The 15,902-nt window shown below is 37.3% G+C and overlaps 1 protein-coding gene across 5 annotated transcripts in view; it reads right to left on the minus strand.

Annotated features, from left to right (window-relative positions):
• The window catches only part of CAMTA1 (calmodulin binding transcription activator 1), a 2,204,257-nt gene that overhangs the window by 978,519 nt on the left and 1,209,836 nt on the right, over positions 1-15,902 (minus strand). For all 5 annotated transcript variants that reach the window (XM_073561724.1, XM_073561725.1, XM_073561726.1 and 2 more), the window contains exon 5: positions 8,034-8,105. In XM_073561724.1, coding sequence (XP_073417825.1) covers positions 8,034-8,105 — 72 coding nt within the window. The remainder of the gene's footprint in view (positions 1-8,033; positions 8,106-15,902) is intronic.

A 15,902-nucleotide genomic window follows, 5' to 3' on the forward strand; every position in this document is an offset into this window, starting at 1 on the left:
ACACCGATTGTTCACTAAGAAATTAATATTAATTCATTGGTTTCAAAACAGTCACAATATTTTACAATCAGCTAAAATGTCAGGTAAGATAAATCAGCAACTGATCTTCAATCCAATCCAATATTCAACTCAGACAAATTGTAAAAGTTCTATATAAAACATTCAGAACTGTCCTGGTCCTGGATACAAAATAAAGAATAAAAAAAAGGCAAATCAATAAAAATAATTTATGAAATCTAGTTTTGGTTTAGTGAAACTAAATCTTCTGTTTTTCCTGATATGTATTTATTTATTTCAAATGTATCATGTTTGTTATGAGTATTTGCTGCAGCAAAATAATAGTAAAAAATGAAAATATTGAATAAATCTATATGTTTATTTATCTATCTAGGCACATACAGTGGGGCAAAAAAGTATTTAGTCAGTCAGCAATAGTGCAAGTTCCACCACTTAAAAAGATGAGAGGCGTCTGTAATTTACATCATAGGTAGACCTCAACTATGGGAGACAAACTGAGAAAAAAAAATCCAGAAAATCACATTGTCTGTTTTTTTTTCATTTTATTTGCATATTATGGTGGAAAATAAGTATTTGGTCAGAAACAAGCAATCAAGATTTCTGGCTCTCACAGACCTGTAACTTCTTCTTTAAGAGTCTCCTCTTTCCTCCACTCATTACCTGTAGTAATGGCACTTGTTTAAACTTGTTATCAGTATAAAAAGACACCTGTGCACACCCTCAAACAGTCTGACTCCAAACTCCACTATGGTGAAGACCAAAGAGCTGTCAAAGGACACCAGAAACAAAATTGTAGCCCTGCACCAGGCTGGGAAGACTGAATCTGCAATAGCCAACCAGCTTGGAGTGAAGAAATCAACTGTGGGAGCAATAATTAGAAAATGGAAGACATACAAGACCACTGATAATCTCCCTCGATCTGGTGCTCCATGCAAAATCCCACCCCGTGGGGTCAGAATGATCACAAGAACGGTGAGCAAAAATCCCAGAACCACACGGGGGGACCTAGTGAATGAACTGCAGAGAGCTGGGACCAATGTAACAAGGCCTACCATAAGTAACACACTACGCCACCATGGACTCAGATCCTGCAGTGCCAGACGTGTCCCACTGCTTAAGCCTGTACATGTCCGGGCCCGCCTGAAGTTTGCTAGAGAGCATTTGGATGATCCAGAGGAGTTTTGGGAGAATGTCCTATGGTCTGATGAAACCAAACTGGAACTGTTTGGTAGAAACACAACTTGTCGTGTTTGGAGGAAAAAGAATACTGAGTTGCATCCATCAAACACCATACCTACTGTAAAGCATGGTGGTGGAAACATCATGCTTTGGGGCTGTTTCTCTGCAAAGGGGCCAGGACGACTGATCCGGGTACATGAAAGAATGAATGGGGCCATGTATCGTGAGATTTTGAGTGCAAACCTCCTTCCATCAGCAAGGGCATTGATGATGAAACGTGGCTGGGTCTTTCAACATGACAATGATCCAAAGCACACCGCCAGGGCAATGAAGGAGTGGCTTCGTAAGAAGCATTTCAAGGTCCTGGAGTGGCCTAGCCAGTCTCCAGATCTCAACCCTATAGAAAACCTTTGGAGGGAGTTGAAAGTCCGTGTTGCCAAGCGAAAAGCCAAAAACATCACTGCTCTAGAGGAGATCTGCATGGAGGAATGGGCCAACATACCAACAACAGTGTGTGGCAACCTTGTGAAGACTTACAGAAAACATTTGACCTCTGTCATTGCCAACAAAGGATATATCACAAAGTATTGAGATGAAATTTTGTTTCTGACCAAATACTTATTTTCCACCATAATATGCAAATAAAATGAAAAAAAGAACAGACAATGTGATTTTCTGGATTTTTTTTCTCAGTTTGTCTCCCATAGTTGAGGTCTACCTATGATGTAAATTACAGACGTCTCTCATCTTTTTAAGTGGTGGAACTTGCACTATTGCTGACTGACTAAATACTTTTTTGCCCCACTGTATATACATGCATAAAAACATATTTCATTAAAAAATACAATACACTATTTCCATTATTTTTTTTTATCTTAAATGAAACGTTGTTTGTGTTCTATCTCTTCTATTGTTCCTCTCTTCCTCCCTCTCATCTTTCTATCTATCTGTTCATATATAGTTATATATGGACAGCTAGGTTTATATACAGTTGTGCTCAAAAGTTTACATACCCCAGCAGAATTTTGGCTTTCTTGGCCATTTTTCGGGGAATATGAATTATAACACCAAAACTTTTTCTCCACTTATGGGTAGTAGTTGGGTGAAACCATTTATTGTCATTCTACTGTATTTTCTCTTTTTAAATCATAATGACAACCCAAAACATCCAAATGACCCTGATCAAAAGTTCACATGCCCTGGTGATTTTGGCCTGATAAAATGCATGGAAGTTGACACAAATGGGTTTGAATGGCTACTAAAGGTAACATCCTTACCTCTGACCTGTTTGCTTGTAATCAGTGTGTGTGCATAAAAGCTGAGTGAGTTTCTGGGATCCAGACAGACTCTTGCATCTTTCATCCAGCCACTCATGTTTCTGGATTGTGAGTCATGGGGAAAGCAAAAGAACTGTCAACGGATCTATGGGAAAAGGTAGTTGAACTGTTTAAAACAGCAAAGAGATACAAAAAGATATCCAAGGAAATGATAATGCCAGGCAGCAGCATTCAAACTGTGATTAAAAAATGGAAATTCAGGGGCTCTGTAAAAACAAAACCATGGTCAGGTAGACCTACAAAAATTTCATCCACAACTGCCAGGAAAATTGTTCGGGATGCAAAGAAAAACCCACAAATAACATCAGCTGAAATACTGGATTCTCTGAAAACTTGGCAAATTTGCACTCATCAGCCTGGAAGCTGCGCATAGAATGAACTTGGATGTGCCAACATGACAATGATCCAAAACATAAGGCCAAGTCGACCTGTCATTGGCTACAGCAGAACAAAGTGAAGGTTCTGGAGTGGCCATTTCAGTCTCCTGACCTCAATATCATTGAGCCACTCTGGAGAGATCTCTAGCGTGCAGTTCATGCTAGACAGCCCAGGAATTTACAAGAGCTGGAGGCTTTTTGCCAAGAAGGGTGAACAGCTTTACCATCTGAGCAAATAAAGAACCTCATCCACAATTACCACAAAAGACTTCAAGCTGTCATTGTTGTTAGAGGGGGCAATACACGGTATTTATAAATGGGGTATGTGATCTTTTGATTAGGGTTATTTGGATGTTTTGGATTGTCATTATGATTTAAAAAGAGAAATCAGTAGTTTGACAATAAATGGCTTCACCCAATCACTAACCATGAGTGGAGAAAAAGTTTTGGTGTTATCATTCATATTCCCTGGAAAAAGGCCAGAAAGCAAAAATTCTGCCGGGGTATGTAAACTTTTGCGCACAACTGTACATGTCTATATAAAATAATATATAGATTTTACTCAATATCTCACTGAACGCAAAAAAAGTTTCCAAAATTTTGACAAGACTGAGTTTCATAGAACATTTTTAACCTATAATATAAAAATAGGGATAATAAATTTCGTAACAAAATCTTCAGTTTTACTCAAATTAGTTGATGCAAAAATCAATACACCGCACATTAAAAAGTACAGTATCTAGTGTTTTGTTTGAACACCACAATTTTTAAGCACAGCATCAACTCTTTTAGGCATAGAGTGAATAAGTTGGTGACATATTATAATGTCTATCTTTTTCCATTCTTCTAGAACGACCTCTTTTAAACCCAGGATTTTGGATAGAGGGTGATGCTCAACACATCTCTTCAAAATTCCCCTTATATGCTTTGGTCGGGTTCAGATCAGGAGATACTTGGCCCATGAATCACTTTCACTCTCCTCTTCTTCTTCAGAAATGTAAAAATGTAACAGATGTGTGTTTTGGATTATTGTCATGTTGGAAAAGTGCATGTCTACCAAGGGCATGGCGCGATGGCAGTCTCTTCTTTTTCAGGATAGAGCAGTACATCTGTGAATTCATGATACCATCAATGAAACGCTGCTCCCAAACACCAGCAACACTCATGCAGCCCCACATAGGGACTCCACTATACCACCATGTTTCACTGTAGGCACCATGCATTTTTCTCTGTACTCCTCTTCTTTATGACTCCATATAGTTTTGAAGTCATCAATTCCGAAAACATCTATCTTGGTCTCATCATTCCAGAGTATAGAGTCCCAGTAGACTTTATATATTTCAGCATGGACCCTGGCAAATTGTAGGTGAGCTTTTTTGTGCATGTTATCATGTCATTCAGGAAATACATCCTTTGAGGACAACACCCATGCATGCTATTCTTATGCAGTGCATGCCATATTGTGTCACGGGAAACACTCACCCCGGTTTGGCTTTCTATGTCTAGCTAACTGCAGTGAACTTGCATGTTGATTTTCTTCAGTCCTTCTCATTAAAAAATACTATTGTTTAGGAGTTATCTTCCATGGTTGGGATGAATGCTTCCATGAGATGGATGCAGTTACATCTGTGTTAAATTCATGTACTACTTTTGCTACAGTATGGTGACTGATAAGAAAAGCTTTGCTGATCTTCTCGTAGCCTTCACCTTTAATGAGTAAATAGATTATTTTATTTCTCATAACTTGTGACATTTCTCTTCCACGTGGTGCCATTGCATCGCCATTTTGTAGTGAACTGTCTGCTGGACACCTTTTTCATGAATAATTAGACTTATTTGTGGTTGAATTCTTGTTAAATAGATATTTGTAGTCTACACTGTAGCTTTGATTTTAAGACTTTCATTGGGGTGTACACATGAATGAATTTTGTTAGGAAAATTACTTTTTGGTTGTGCAAAATAATAAATCATGTTTGCAATCAATGGCCTAGATTGCAAACATGATTCCTAGTATGGTATCCCAAAAGCATTGTTGATTCTGAAAGGAAACTAAAAGGTACAGTATATAAACATGGCATATAAATACAAATAAAGAAATTAGTGTATCGTACTTTTTAATGAAACATGAAATGTGTTTTTTATTTTTGTATTTGCGTGTTTACTTTTTAAACTTAAATAGGACTTTTTGCTGTATTCTTTCATTCAAAGTGAGTTCCTCCTCCAATTGCTGCTGCTCCACTGATTTTGGAATAATATATTATTTCTCTGCCTTTTTCTATGCCACCCAATAAAAAGGATGTAAATTTTCCCTTCAACAGCTAGGCGTGTACCCCAAAATTTCTCTGTTGGCTTTTTGCTTTTTCACTTCTATGATGCTGACTAGGAGATGAGAATTTATTCAAGTGGAATTGATTTCTACTAAAATTTTTTAAAAAAAAGGCACATTTGCCAAAATCCAAATTTTTTTGTAATTCGCTACCGCACAAATGGTGGCCAGTTAGTCACCATTTTGCTGCACCACAAAGGGTCTTGAAAAGGTTAAGAAAATACTAATACTTACCTTACTGCTCACCTCTCTGTCCACGCCACTCCTCACTGTCCCCCATGTTATCCTCATCACATCTTCTTATTGTTGCCATGAGTGCTGGAATTTTTGGCCTCTTCACACTAGGCCGGGAATTCCAGCTCTAATGAGATTTTAGATGGTTTTACAAATGTGTATGTAAGATCATAATGCTGTGACCTTACGCACTCATGCGCAGAACTGTCCAGGTTCTCTTCAGAGTCGGAAGTGCCAAGCTAGCGTGAAAAGGCTCAGCACTTAAGCACTCAGAGCTGTAAAAAGAAGATGTGTGATGAGAACCGGAAGGCGGATAGTAAGGCGTAGAGAGGCTGGAGTGGTGAATGGTAAGACGAGTATAAGGATTTTTCTATTTTTTACATCTTATGTTTATTATCCTCTGAAATCAACATAATAAGTGACATTCAATTTGCGGAGAATTACTTCGCTGCAAATCGTATTTCCTCTGAAAATCTGTGCAATCTGGCAAATTGTAATTAATTTTGCCAGATTTGCTCATGCTGACCAATCAAAGCATAGCCTTGTCATAGAGGGAAAACAGAAAATGTCTCCAGAGAGGATCACAGCTGCAGTTTGTCTCAGCATGTTCTGGTGAGAACGCCATAATAGTTACATCTCTTCCTTCTATGGGAGCACCAGAGCATGAGCACAGGACAAAAGAAGCACCAGAGAACAAGGGCACAGGAAAATAGCAGCGCCAGAGAACAAGGGCACAGGAGAAAAGCAACACAGTGCATCACCCGTAACACAGTCAAGTCTGTTGCTCCAGCTCTCCTGCGCTGTGCTCTCCTTTGCTCCCACATTCCAATACCAGGGAGGGATGCTGCAAATATGGAGTTTTCAGCATATTCACATAAAGCAAATCTTTTTGCCCTCTATGACACTGGTCAATCAAAACATGGCTGCATCACAGAGGGAAAAAAGCAAACGCCCATAGAAAAGCTCTTTGGTATACGCCTAATTGGAAGAATGGTACATTTAATGGGGAACAACTTTGTAACAGAGGGACACACAAAAAAAAGATAAAAAGTGGTCCAGGATCAGTTGAGCAGCTCAATTGGAAGACGTAGTCGATTTAAATGAGCAAATATCAAGCGAGAAAACATTAAGCCAGATGACAGCTGTGACCTTTTCTTTGAGCTTTTGTTTTTTGCCCTCTATAACTCTAGCCAATCAAAGCATGGCCTTGCTATGGAGGGGAAAAAAGCAAACGCCCACGGGGAAATTCTGTAATATAAGCTCAGTTGAAGGGAATAATTTAAATCTTTATTCCCAGGGCCATAGCTTTGGAACACAGGGACAGAAAAGAGGAAAGAAAAACTGTTCCATAATCAATGAAGCAACGGCAATTGCAGGAGGTACTCAGTTTAAAATTTTTTAAAAATCCAGCGAAAGATCCTCTTTACAGGTTTTTTTAATAATCATAGATGGATATAATTGGAACGTGCTTTTGAAAACAAGCAACTTTGCAAATTACTTGTTATTAAAATTATTGTCCTGTATCAATGGTGGCCATTCTCTTACACAAGGGGTGTAGTGCTTACATGTTCTTTTGCTATAGAGCCTGTCAGCACTGGTATGAAGCTAGCTGCATCCATGAATCTGGACAGTTTCAGTGCCTATGTGCCCCATCAATGCACAGGAAAAGCTCTTTCTGCGTGCAATATCATAAGGTGCACAATTTCGGTACAATAATGCTGATGGTCCAAACTGTCAATCATGTGGTAGAGCAATGTCCCCTAGAAATCATAAAGCCAGGAGGCAGGGGAGCAGTGCACTCCTAAAGAAAAAAGATGCAACAACCACTATGAGTCAAAGAAATTCTATTTCAACAAGGTCTAAATGGAAAAAGATAATTATAATGGGGCATTAATAATAATTTATTGTATCCAGTTACATTTAACAGAAAAGGAACGTCAACAAAATTATAATTTTAGAGGGTATAATGCTATTGATAAACTATCCAGGAAATGAAATGCAAAAAAACAAACACATATTTCAGTTTATTGCAACAGTTAATTAAGTTGTTTTCTGTGTGCCTGGCATGGACAGGGAATAATAACCAGAAAAGACTGAAGCTGCTTTCTACAAATGGCAACTGTGGCACGCCTATCATCCAAGAGGTAGACATGCAATAGACTGCAGATGACTCCAAAGTATGACATCACTTGCAACTCTGACATCATAGATAAATTATGACAAATTATTCTGATTTACAAAATAGTTGTTACGGTTGTATACAATCAATACAAATCCATTTAGCAAAACCAAAAAAATATTTTTTAAAAATTTCCAAAAATACATTCCACCTGCCACACTATTATCTCAACAATATATTATTAAGCATGAAAAGAATCCACAAAACCTCAACGTAATTAATGCACAATGTGTTTCAAAGTCAAACTCTCTAACAAGAGTAAACAAATTAAACCTGAAGAATCTCGAAAAACAAGCCAGCGTCAGATGTCAATCTGTAGCCACCAAACATTATCCTGATCCAAACTCATCTGCAAGAACAGAAAATAATCCAATTATTCTTACCTGTAGAAGCCAGTAACACCTTCTGTGGAAAGTTGGGATGATGGACGAATGAACATAGCAGCCATAAAGACACTAGAATAAAACAAAAAGACAGAAAATGCTATTAATCCAAAGAGAAAGTAACGTTTTTATATTATATAGTGCAACCAACCACATTCTAGCTATTATTATTCCAATACACTGTGTAATACCTGGTGCAGGTTCCTCGTGGGTGGAGCATAATACAGGTGTCCTTTTATCCCCTGGGTCAAGTACCATCCCCTTGGGACATATTGAATAAACAGAGGAGAAAGCCTTTTTTATCAAAGCTAACCTTACATTTGAGCCAAATTATTTTTAGAAAGCTACAGCCATTTTGAGGGTGTTCTCAACCAAAGTGATGATACAGTTCCCTTTTTTAGGAAGAGAAATTGGTAAATTGACGTGATAACATATACTTTTGTGTTTTTTTCAATCCATGCTGACAGTTGAAGAGGAAAATGGACACGTTTTAGCAGGATTACAACTACTGGAGTTAATTAGCTTTGCACCAGGAACCTAAGAGGCCTTAAATGTTTATCTGTTCCATATAAAGAAATTCAGGTCATATAGACACTAGACTAAAGCAAAAACGCATATAATACTATTAATAAAAAAAAGAAATTTAGGCTTTCATGTTGTATGCTACAACCAATGACATGGTGCATGGTCCTCATGGGTGGAGTATGATTTTGGTGTCCTTTTACCATCTGTGTCACAGCTATCCCCTTAGGATATATGCAATAAGCAGAGGAGAAGGCTTTTTTTTATCAAGGCTAACCTCACAGTGGAGACAAATTCTTTTTAGTAAACCACATCTATTTTTGGGGGTTCTTTTCCCTTATTTGAGAAGAGAATTGGGTGTATTAAGGTAACAACCTTTATTTTTGCTTTTTTGTTTATTTTTAATCTATGCTGACAATTGCAGTGGAAAATGGACAGGTTTTAGCAGGATTGCAACTACTGGGGTTAAATAATTTTGCATAGGGAACCTAAGAGGCTTCAGAGGTCCAACTGCTCCACATAATGAAGCCATTGCTTTTAAATTTAGAAAATTGTTTGCTGACCCTATTACAAATTTGCAATGTGTTGAGCAATTGATGATGTAATTTCCTTTTAGGGATTTTTTTCAACTTTCATACCAACGTGTGACATACATCTATGTACTAAAACTATGTTTTTGTGCCATGTTGTACTTCTAAGTTTATCCAAAAGAAAGTCATGACCTTCAATATTAGATGCAGGTGGCAGCTCAAATTTATGACACGGATATATTTCTCATCATAGCCAGTGAAGTTATTGAACTCCTGCCCTTTCTGAGCTCCCCGGCTCGATTTCCCTGCAGATTTTCAAACTTACAGTCCAGATCAAACTTCTAGTTGAAGAAACTTGGCTTTTCAAATTTTGTGCAGGAAAATCATTAATCACGGCTGGCATTCCTCATTCTATTGCTTTGCTCAGGGTAAATAATTCTCTCCAGCAGAGTTTCATGTCGCGCCTTTTTTTTATTTTTTTTTTTATTTTACATTTAATTGCGCAAGGTGTTTTTGCCTTTCTCTCCGACATTAAAATGATTTGTGAAAACGTAGATGCTTTGTGCTACATGTTCATTAGTCATTTAATGATGTTGTAACTCAAGGTGGTTTTTCGAGCTTGCTTGTCTTTTGGGTATGCAAAAGAGAAAAAAAAAAATCACATTTTCTGTTTAGCAGAGTAAAATGTACAAGCTCTCGGCTTCAGTAAATTGTAAATGAGGATCAGAGCAGAATCAAAGAGCGATGATAAAACCAAACCCAATCTAAATTCTCTACATGTCTATATTGTGCATATGAGAAATGGATCAAAACAATCATTACTATCTGCAAGACCAAATTCTATTTTTTTACACTTTTTTTCTGTAAAAATAAAAAATTAGAAACAATGGGGGAGATATTAAGAGGGGAATTTTGGAAGTCAGTGTTGGCTTTATTTATGCCAAATGTATCATGACTGCAAAACGTTTGATGTATTTGATGCATTTTTTTTTAATAAAACACTTGTGCCTGGAGCCACTGCTTCCATTTTATCGCATCCCTCTACTGGAGTGAGAAATGTGTTGTTTTTTTTTGCTAGTTTTTAAAATTCATTAATCTATCCTCTGTCCATGCTCTGGGTAAAATCATAAAAAGTTACAAATTTCTGCAACATCTTCACTCTAGAAAAAGCTGTTGTGCAAACCAAAATAAACTACCCCTGATTGAGACATTGACATACCGTGTTATAACCCAGGACTCGAGGCCAACAAATGTTAAGCACAGCTGTCATTTTAAGTAACTTTTCATTATATACTGTTGTGCCTTTACATTAGGACTAATACTATTTCTGGTGGTCATTATATAACATGTATCGTGCATTTTTAACCAGTTTCTCCTCAGTAGTCTCTATTTCTAATTTTCATTTTTTTCTGATCTAGCCAGACTGGACAGTTTGTTACAATGTCACCCATACACAGCACTGCACATAGAGAGCGAGTCCTGCTTTTTTGGTCTGCAATACACATTGTTCAGTAGTAGCAGCAGCATAGAAGGCAATATATAGCACTACTGAGCTGTGTTGCTGTGAGTCCAGCTCCAGGATAAGCAAACTCACTCAAAAACTTAAGATCTGCCTGTCTCTGCCTCTGCTTGTTTTCTCACCCTGTTCCTCACTCCTCTGCCTTTCTCTTTTCACAGACTTCAATATGCTGTCTAACCTGACACCTCGATGTGCGCAAAGTCTTCTTGCTATGTCCAAGACAGATTTAAGTTGTTTTCCAGAGTAGAAGATGAGATGAGGAGGTGAAGGGGAAGGAAGAATTGTCTCATATGTGGAGAAAGAAGCAAATTTCCGTGATAAGATATATTACAAATTGTCTTATTTTCACTTGTACTATTAATTTATGTCAGATTTTGTTAAAATAACAGTGGCCCTATATTTACAGTGGGGAAAAAATGTAACAAGTTAAAACAGGTGTCATTACTACAGGTAATGAGTGGAGGACAGAGGAGCCTCTTAAAGAAGAAGTTACAGGTCTGTGAGAGCCAGAAATTTTGCATGTTTTTAGGTGACCAAATACTTATTTTCCACCATAATTTGCAAAATAAATCTTGTCAAATCAGACATGTGATTTTCTGGATTTGTTTTCTCATTTTGACTCTCATAGTTGTAATCTACCTATGATGTCAATTACAGGCCTCTCTCATCTTTTTAAGTGGGAGAACTTGAACAATTGGTGGTTGACTAAATACTTTTTCCCCCACTGTACTTAAGATAAATCTGTTTTTGATAAAAGGATCTCTAAAAATAAGAAAATCAGAGACTGTACCACTAAAATGTTTCCCATGAAGAAAGTTTAAAGGGAGCCTGTCATCAGGTTTTCCCAATATCAAGTAGGGCTAGCACCTTTAAGCCCTACGTGACAGCATTCTAGGATGTTTGAAAGTCCCCAATTCCCTATGTAAGACACAAAAAACACTGTTTATTATACTCACAGATGGTGAAATTTGGTCCAATGGGTGTCTGTGGTCTTGATCCAGCGCTTCTTCTCTTCTTATCATCACCAACCTCCTTCCTGCTTCATGTAGATGACGCATCCTACGTCATCCACACAATGTCCCCCAATCACGCTCCTATGCAAGTGCACTTCTCTCTTCTCTGCTAAGGGAAGAACAAAGTACTGTACTGCGCATGCGCCTGGAAAGGCTAAAGAGCGCAAAAGACTTGTAGGTAAAGCCGGCGCATGCACACTGTAGTGCTCTGCTCTGCCCTCAGCAGGCAGAGAGAAGTGCACCTGCACAGAAGAGCGATGGAGGACATTTTGTGGTTGACGTAGGATGCGTCATCCACAGGAAAGGGGGACGGTAATTGTAAGAAGAGAGGAGGTGCTGGGAAAAGACCAAAGATGCCCATCAGACGTGACCATATTTTATGTGAGTATAATAAAAGGTCTTATTTGTGCCTTGCTAGAATGCTGAAAGATGCTGGCCGTACTTTATATGGGGAAAAACCTGGTGACAGGTTCCCTTTAATCAAAAAGGTCACATGTCAGCGAGTATTTATTTTTCTTCAAAAGTAATCAGTGATGAAATAAAGTATTGCAAATGTTTTATCATTAAAATGAGTGGGCTGATCATGTATCGTTTGATGTGCCAGCTCCTCCGGAGTGAAAGGTGCTCTGTAGCTGATTTCTACTCTGACCGATGAAGTTTGCAGACTTATGATTCCCCTCTGTCATCTCAGAAGTAGGATATTTAAAATGGGTTCCTTTTCTGCCAACTTTACGCATTATCTTGCAGTTCTCTTCTAAATATATTCTGCGAATATTAAGCATCTGCAAATGCATAGGTAAATAGGAAAATATATCACAAAAGGGATGTTTATAGGATTTAATAGCATTTTTTTATGTTTTTAGGCATAAACTAGTAGGAAACAATTGCTAACAAGAATAGATGTCGGGTTACACAGGATAATTATTATTGTAATATTTGTATCGATTTTGTAGAATTTCTAGTTTACTTAAACTACCTTCTGAATAATTCAGATCTATCATTATTATGTAATGAAATGTAAGCATTACTCCTGGCGGAAAAAAAGGAATCAACTCCTTGACGTATACAAATGAACATATGGCACACTATATTTTATCATCCTCTATATTCTGCAGAGGGTATCTCCAAGGACTCTGACATATTAACAAGAGTAAACTGTTTACTCATCATCAAAGTAAAAATAGAGTAGCAAGTGGAATCGTCCCAAGAGAATTTCTCTCCCCTTGAGGGCTTGTCAGAGAAGCTCAGTCCGGTACTTGGGATTGTTATAAATCAGGCTCACACTAAAATAACACAGAAAATCCCATCCTGAGAACATGGACAAGGTCTACACCATGCACTGTGCATTAATTCACGTCTTATATCCATCACTTTTTGCTTTCATACTGACAATGTCAACCAGGAGCGCTATTGTGAAGGATTCCGTAAATTAATATGTAAGGAATGGATCTTTGCCGTGTGTCTTGGTTTTGCTCTACAAAATTAATCTTTCACATGAAAGGAAATGTGAAGCTTCATATCCAACCATTATATACATCTGACAGATGGGACACGGCTTTTGACGTACTTGTCCAATCATAACGTAACTACATATGTGTCACACCGCTGGAAATGAAAATGTAAGGCTGAATAGAAATGTGAGAGGAGTTCTTGGAAAGCAGTAGCGCCACTGGATTCAGTGAAATTTTCTGTTGAGTCTGATTGAAGAACCCACACTGATGTGATGTTACTTCTTGGTGTTATGGTATATGAAACTGTCAATGGATATTTGTTAGGATGTGACTGAGGTACAGATCTAGGATCGGCTGACTTTTACCATGAGGGTCTTACAAATCAGAACTAGAAGATATTTCAAAAACTAAAGTTGAGTTTGCGAAAAGGAACTGGGGCCAGATATTTCGCCAGATATTTCAGAGATTATCTAAAAAATGTCATGCACACGTGCAAAATATGTGGCTTCAATGCAGGGTCACTGTAGGCTCTAGACTTAGTTTAATAAGCATAGCATATGTTTACCAAAGTTGGCGAGAATCATTTAGAAGGAGCCAGTCCATTGGCCATGTTAGTAATCTGTAGTCACTGGATGGGAGCCTTGAGAACCATCTCTTACCGGATGGCATCAGCGGCTCCTCTTTTGATTTGCCGGTTTGGCACAACATCACGTGAGTCATGCCGCAATGATGACGCCATATCAGACTAGCTAATCAAAAGAATAAATGCTATTAGATAAGGGGAAAGGTCTCAAGACTCTTGTCCAGAAGGATGGATTGGATCCTGCAAATCGACTCACACGAAATAGGCTTACTCAACGACTGTTAAATCTGGAAAAACCCAATAGATCCTGGGATTTTCTTAGTTTCATAGCTTTGATATAGTAGGTTATAGAAAAAGAATCTCAGTTAAAAGGGTTGTCTAAATTTAGCAAGTTATCATATAATCTTAGTATCTTTTGGATCCCACCACTGGGACCACCACCAATTCAGAACTGAATGAAGCAATGGCCTTTCATGCAAACCAACACGCCAATCATTCTCTATGGGACTGTTGTAGATATTGGAAAATGCCGGCTATTTCATTGTCTCGTTGCACCAGGTTTTCAGAGACCTGTTATCAAGATCAATATTGATCACCTTATCATCATCAGAAAAAAACGTTTTTTTCTTAATCCCATTGGAAAAACACTTGAAATACTCCTCTTCCATTCCCATTAATGGAGATACCTCTATAATTTCAATTTACCCACAAAAAGTGGAAAAATCAGTGACTTTGGGATAATTGTGTGCAATTCAGTTAAAGTCATACTGAAAACAAAAATGTAGAAATAAAAAAAACATAAAAATTGTAAGTTGAAAAATATGTAAAGGAGAAAAAAGAAGTACTCACATAGAATTTTTTGGAGGCATAAAAATTCAACAAGTTTTTCATAAGGAAGCCATTTTAAGAAATGCTGCTTTTTTGTTTTTAGAAGCGTTTTTTTTTCCCTCAAGTATATTTTTAAGTTGTTTTGAAGAAGTTTTCAAGAAGTTTTTAAGGGTTTTTCAATTAGTTTTTATTTTTATATTTTGTAGTCTTTTAACAACAATGTCAACTTTGGATCAAACTCAAAGAGGAATCCACCTAAAAGAAGTGACATGACAATTTTATTTTTTTCAATGATTTTTAAACAACGGGAAAATATGTAAAAAAAACTCGCCATGTGATAATCGAAGTGGATTTTTCATGGAAATGAATAGGAAAAATTTTCAAAGACTTTTTAAAGTGCTTATTTATTTGGATTTTGTATCATATCCATTTTAATACATTCCTCCAAATGCTCTATGATCCTAGCCTATATGTAACTTACATCATAATAAATCTGACTCTAAGGCAAGCTACATACAAGGTTTTTTGAGAAGGATTTTAAACCAGATGTATTCCAAAATCCTTCTACAAAACTGTATCCCGTACTCTATGAATACCCTTCTTATTCTATTTAATGGAAAGTCCATTTTGCTGAACATACAAGTTTTCTACGCTTTATTTTTGACGAGGTTTCGAAAACTTAATTGCCAAAAAAGAGAACTGATGGAATTTATTACAACCTTGAAATTCATTGTCAAGCTTAAAATGCCTTAACACAAAGTGTTTGAAAAAAAAAACACTTCAAAAACTACTTTAAAACCAAACAACTTCCGGAAAATCTTTTGGAAAAGAAAACAACTCTTAAAAAGTAATGTTTCTTGAAGCGGATAACTCTTGAAAAGCTCAGTGGAATTTTCAGCCACTAAAAAACTTTCTTTAACCTTAATCTGAAAGTCTCACTTATACTGACTTTTTTAAGATTTTGGATCTGAAATTCTCTAAAGAGCAGTTGTTTTGATTGGAGAGTTGGGCCATGTACATGTAGCTTATTTTTCAGGCAAATTGGACCCAGAGTCTGCCTGAAAAAGCACCGTAAAAGCCCCCCATAAAATGAACATAATGTACAGCAATGCCAAAATGATATTTCTCTGCACATGTTTCATATTATGTCACTTCTTTCAACTGTTTCAGGGATTGGAAATATTGAATCTGTTAAAAAAAAGTGATGTGATCATTTTTACAGGTAAGGAATAACAGCAGTCAATAGCAAAGCCACCGCAAGAAAGCCAGTAGAGTAGTCTAAGGCAGTGTTCCCCAACTCCTGTCCTCAAGGCCCACCAACAGATCATGTTTTCAAGATTTCCTTAGTATTGCCAAGGTGATAATTCCATCACCTGTGCAATACAAAGGAAATCCTGAAAACATGATCTGTTGGTGGGCCTTG

The sequence above is a fragment of the Dendrobates tinctorius genome, unplaced genomic scaffold (genome assembly GCF_039654945.1).
Source record: "Dendrobates tinctorius isolate UK_male_01 unplaced genomic scaffold, ASM3965494v1 ptg000326l, whole genome shotgun sequence".
NCBI classification, from domain to species: domain Eukaryota; kingdom Metazoa; phylum Chordata; class Amphibia; order Anura; family Dendrobatidae; genus Dendrobates; species Dendrobates tinctorius.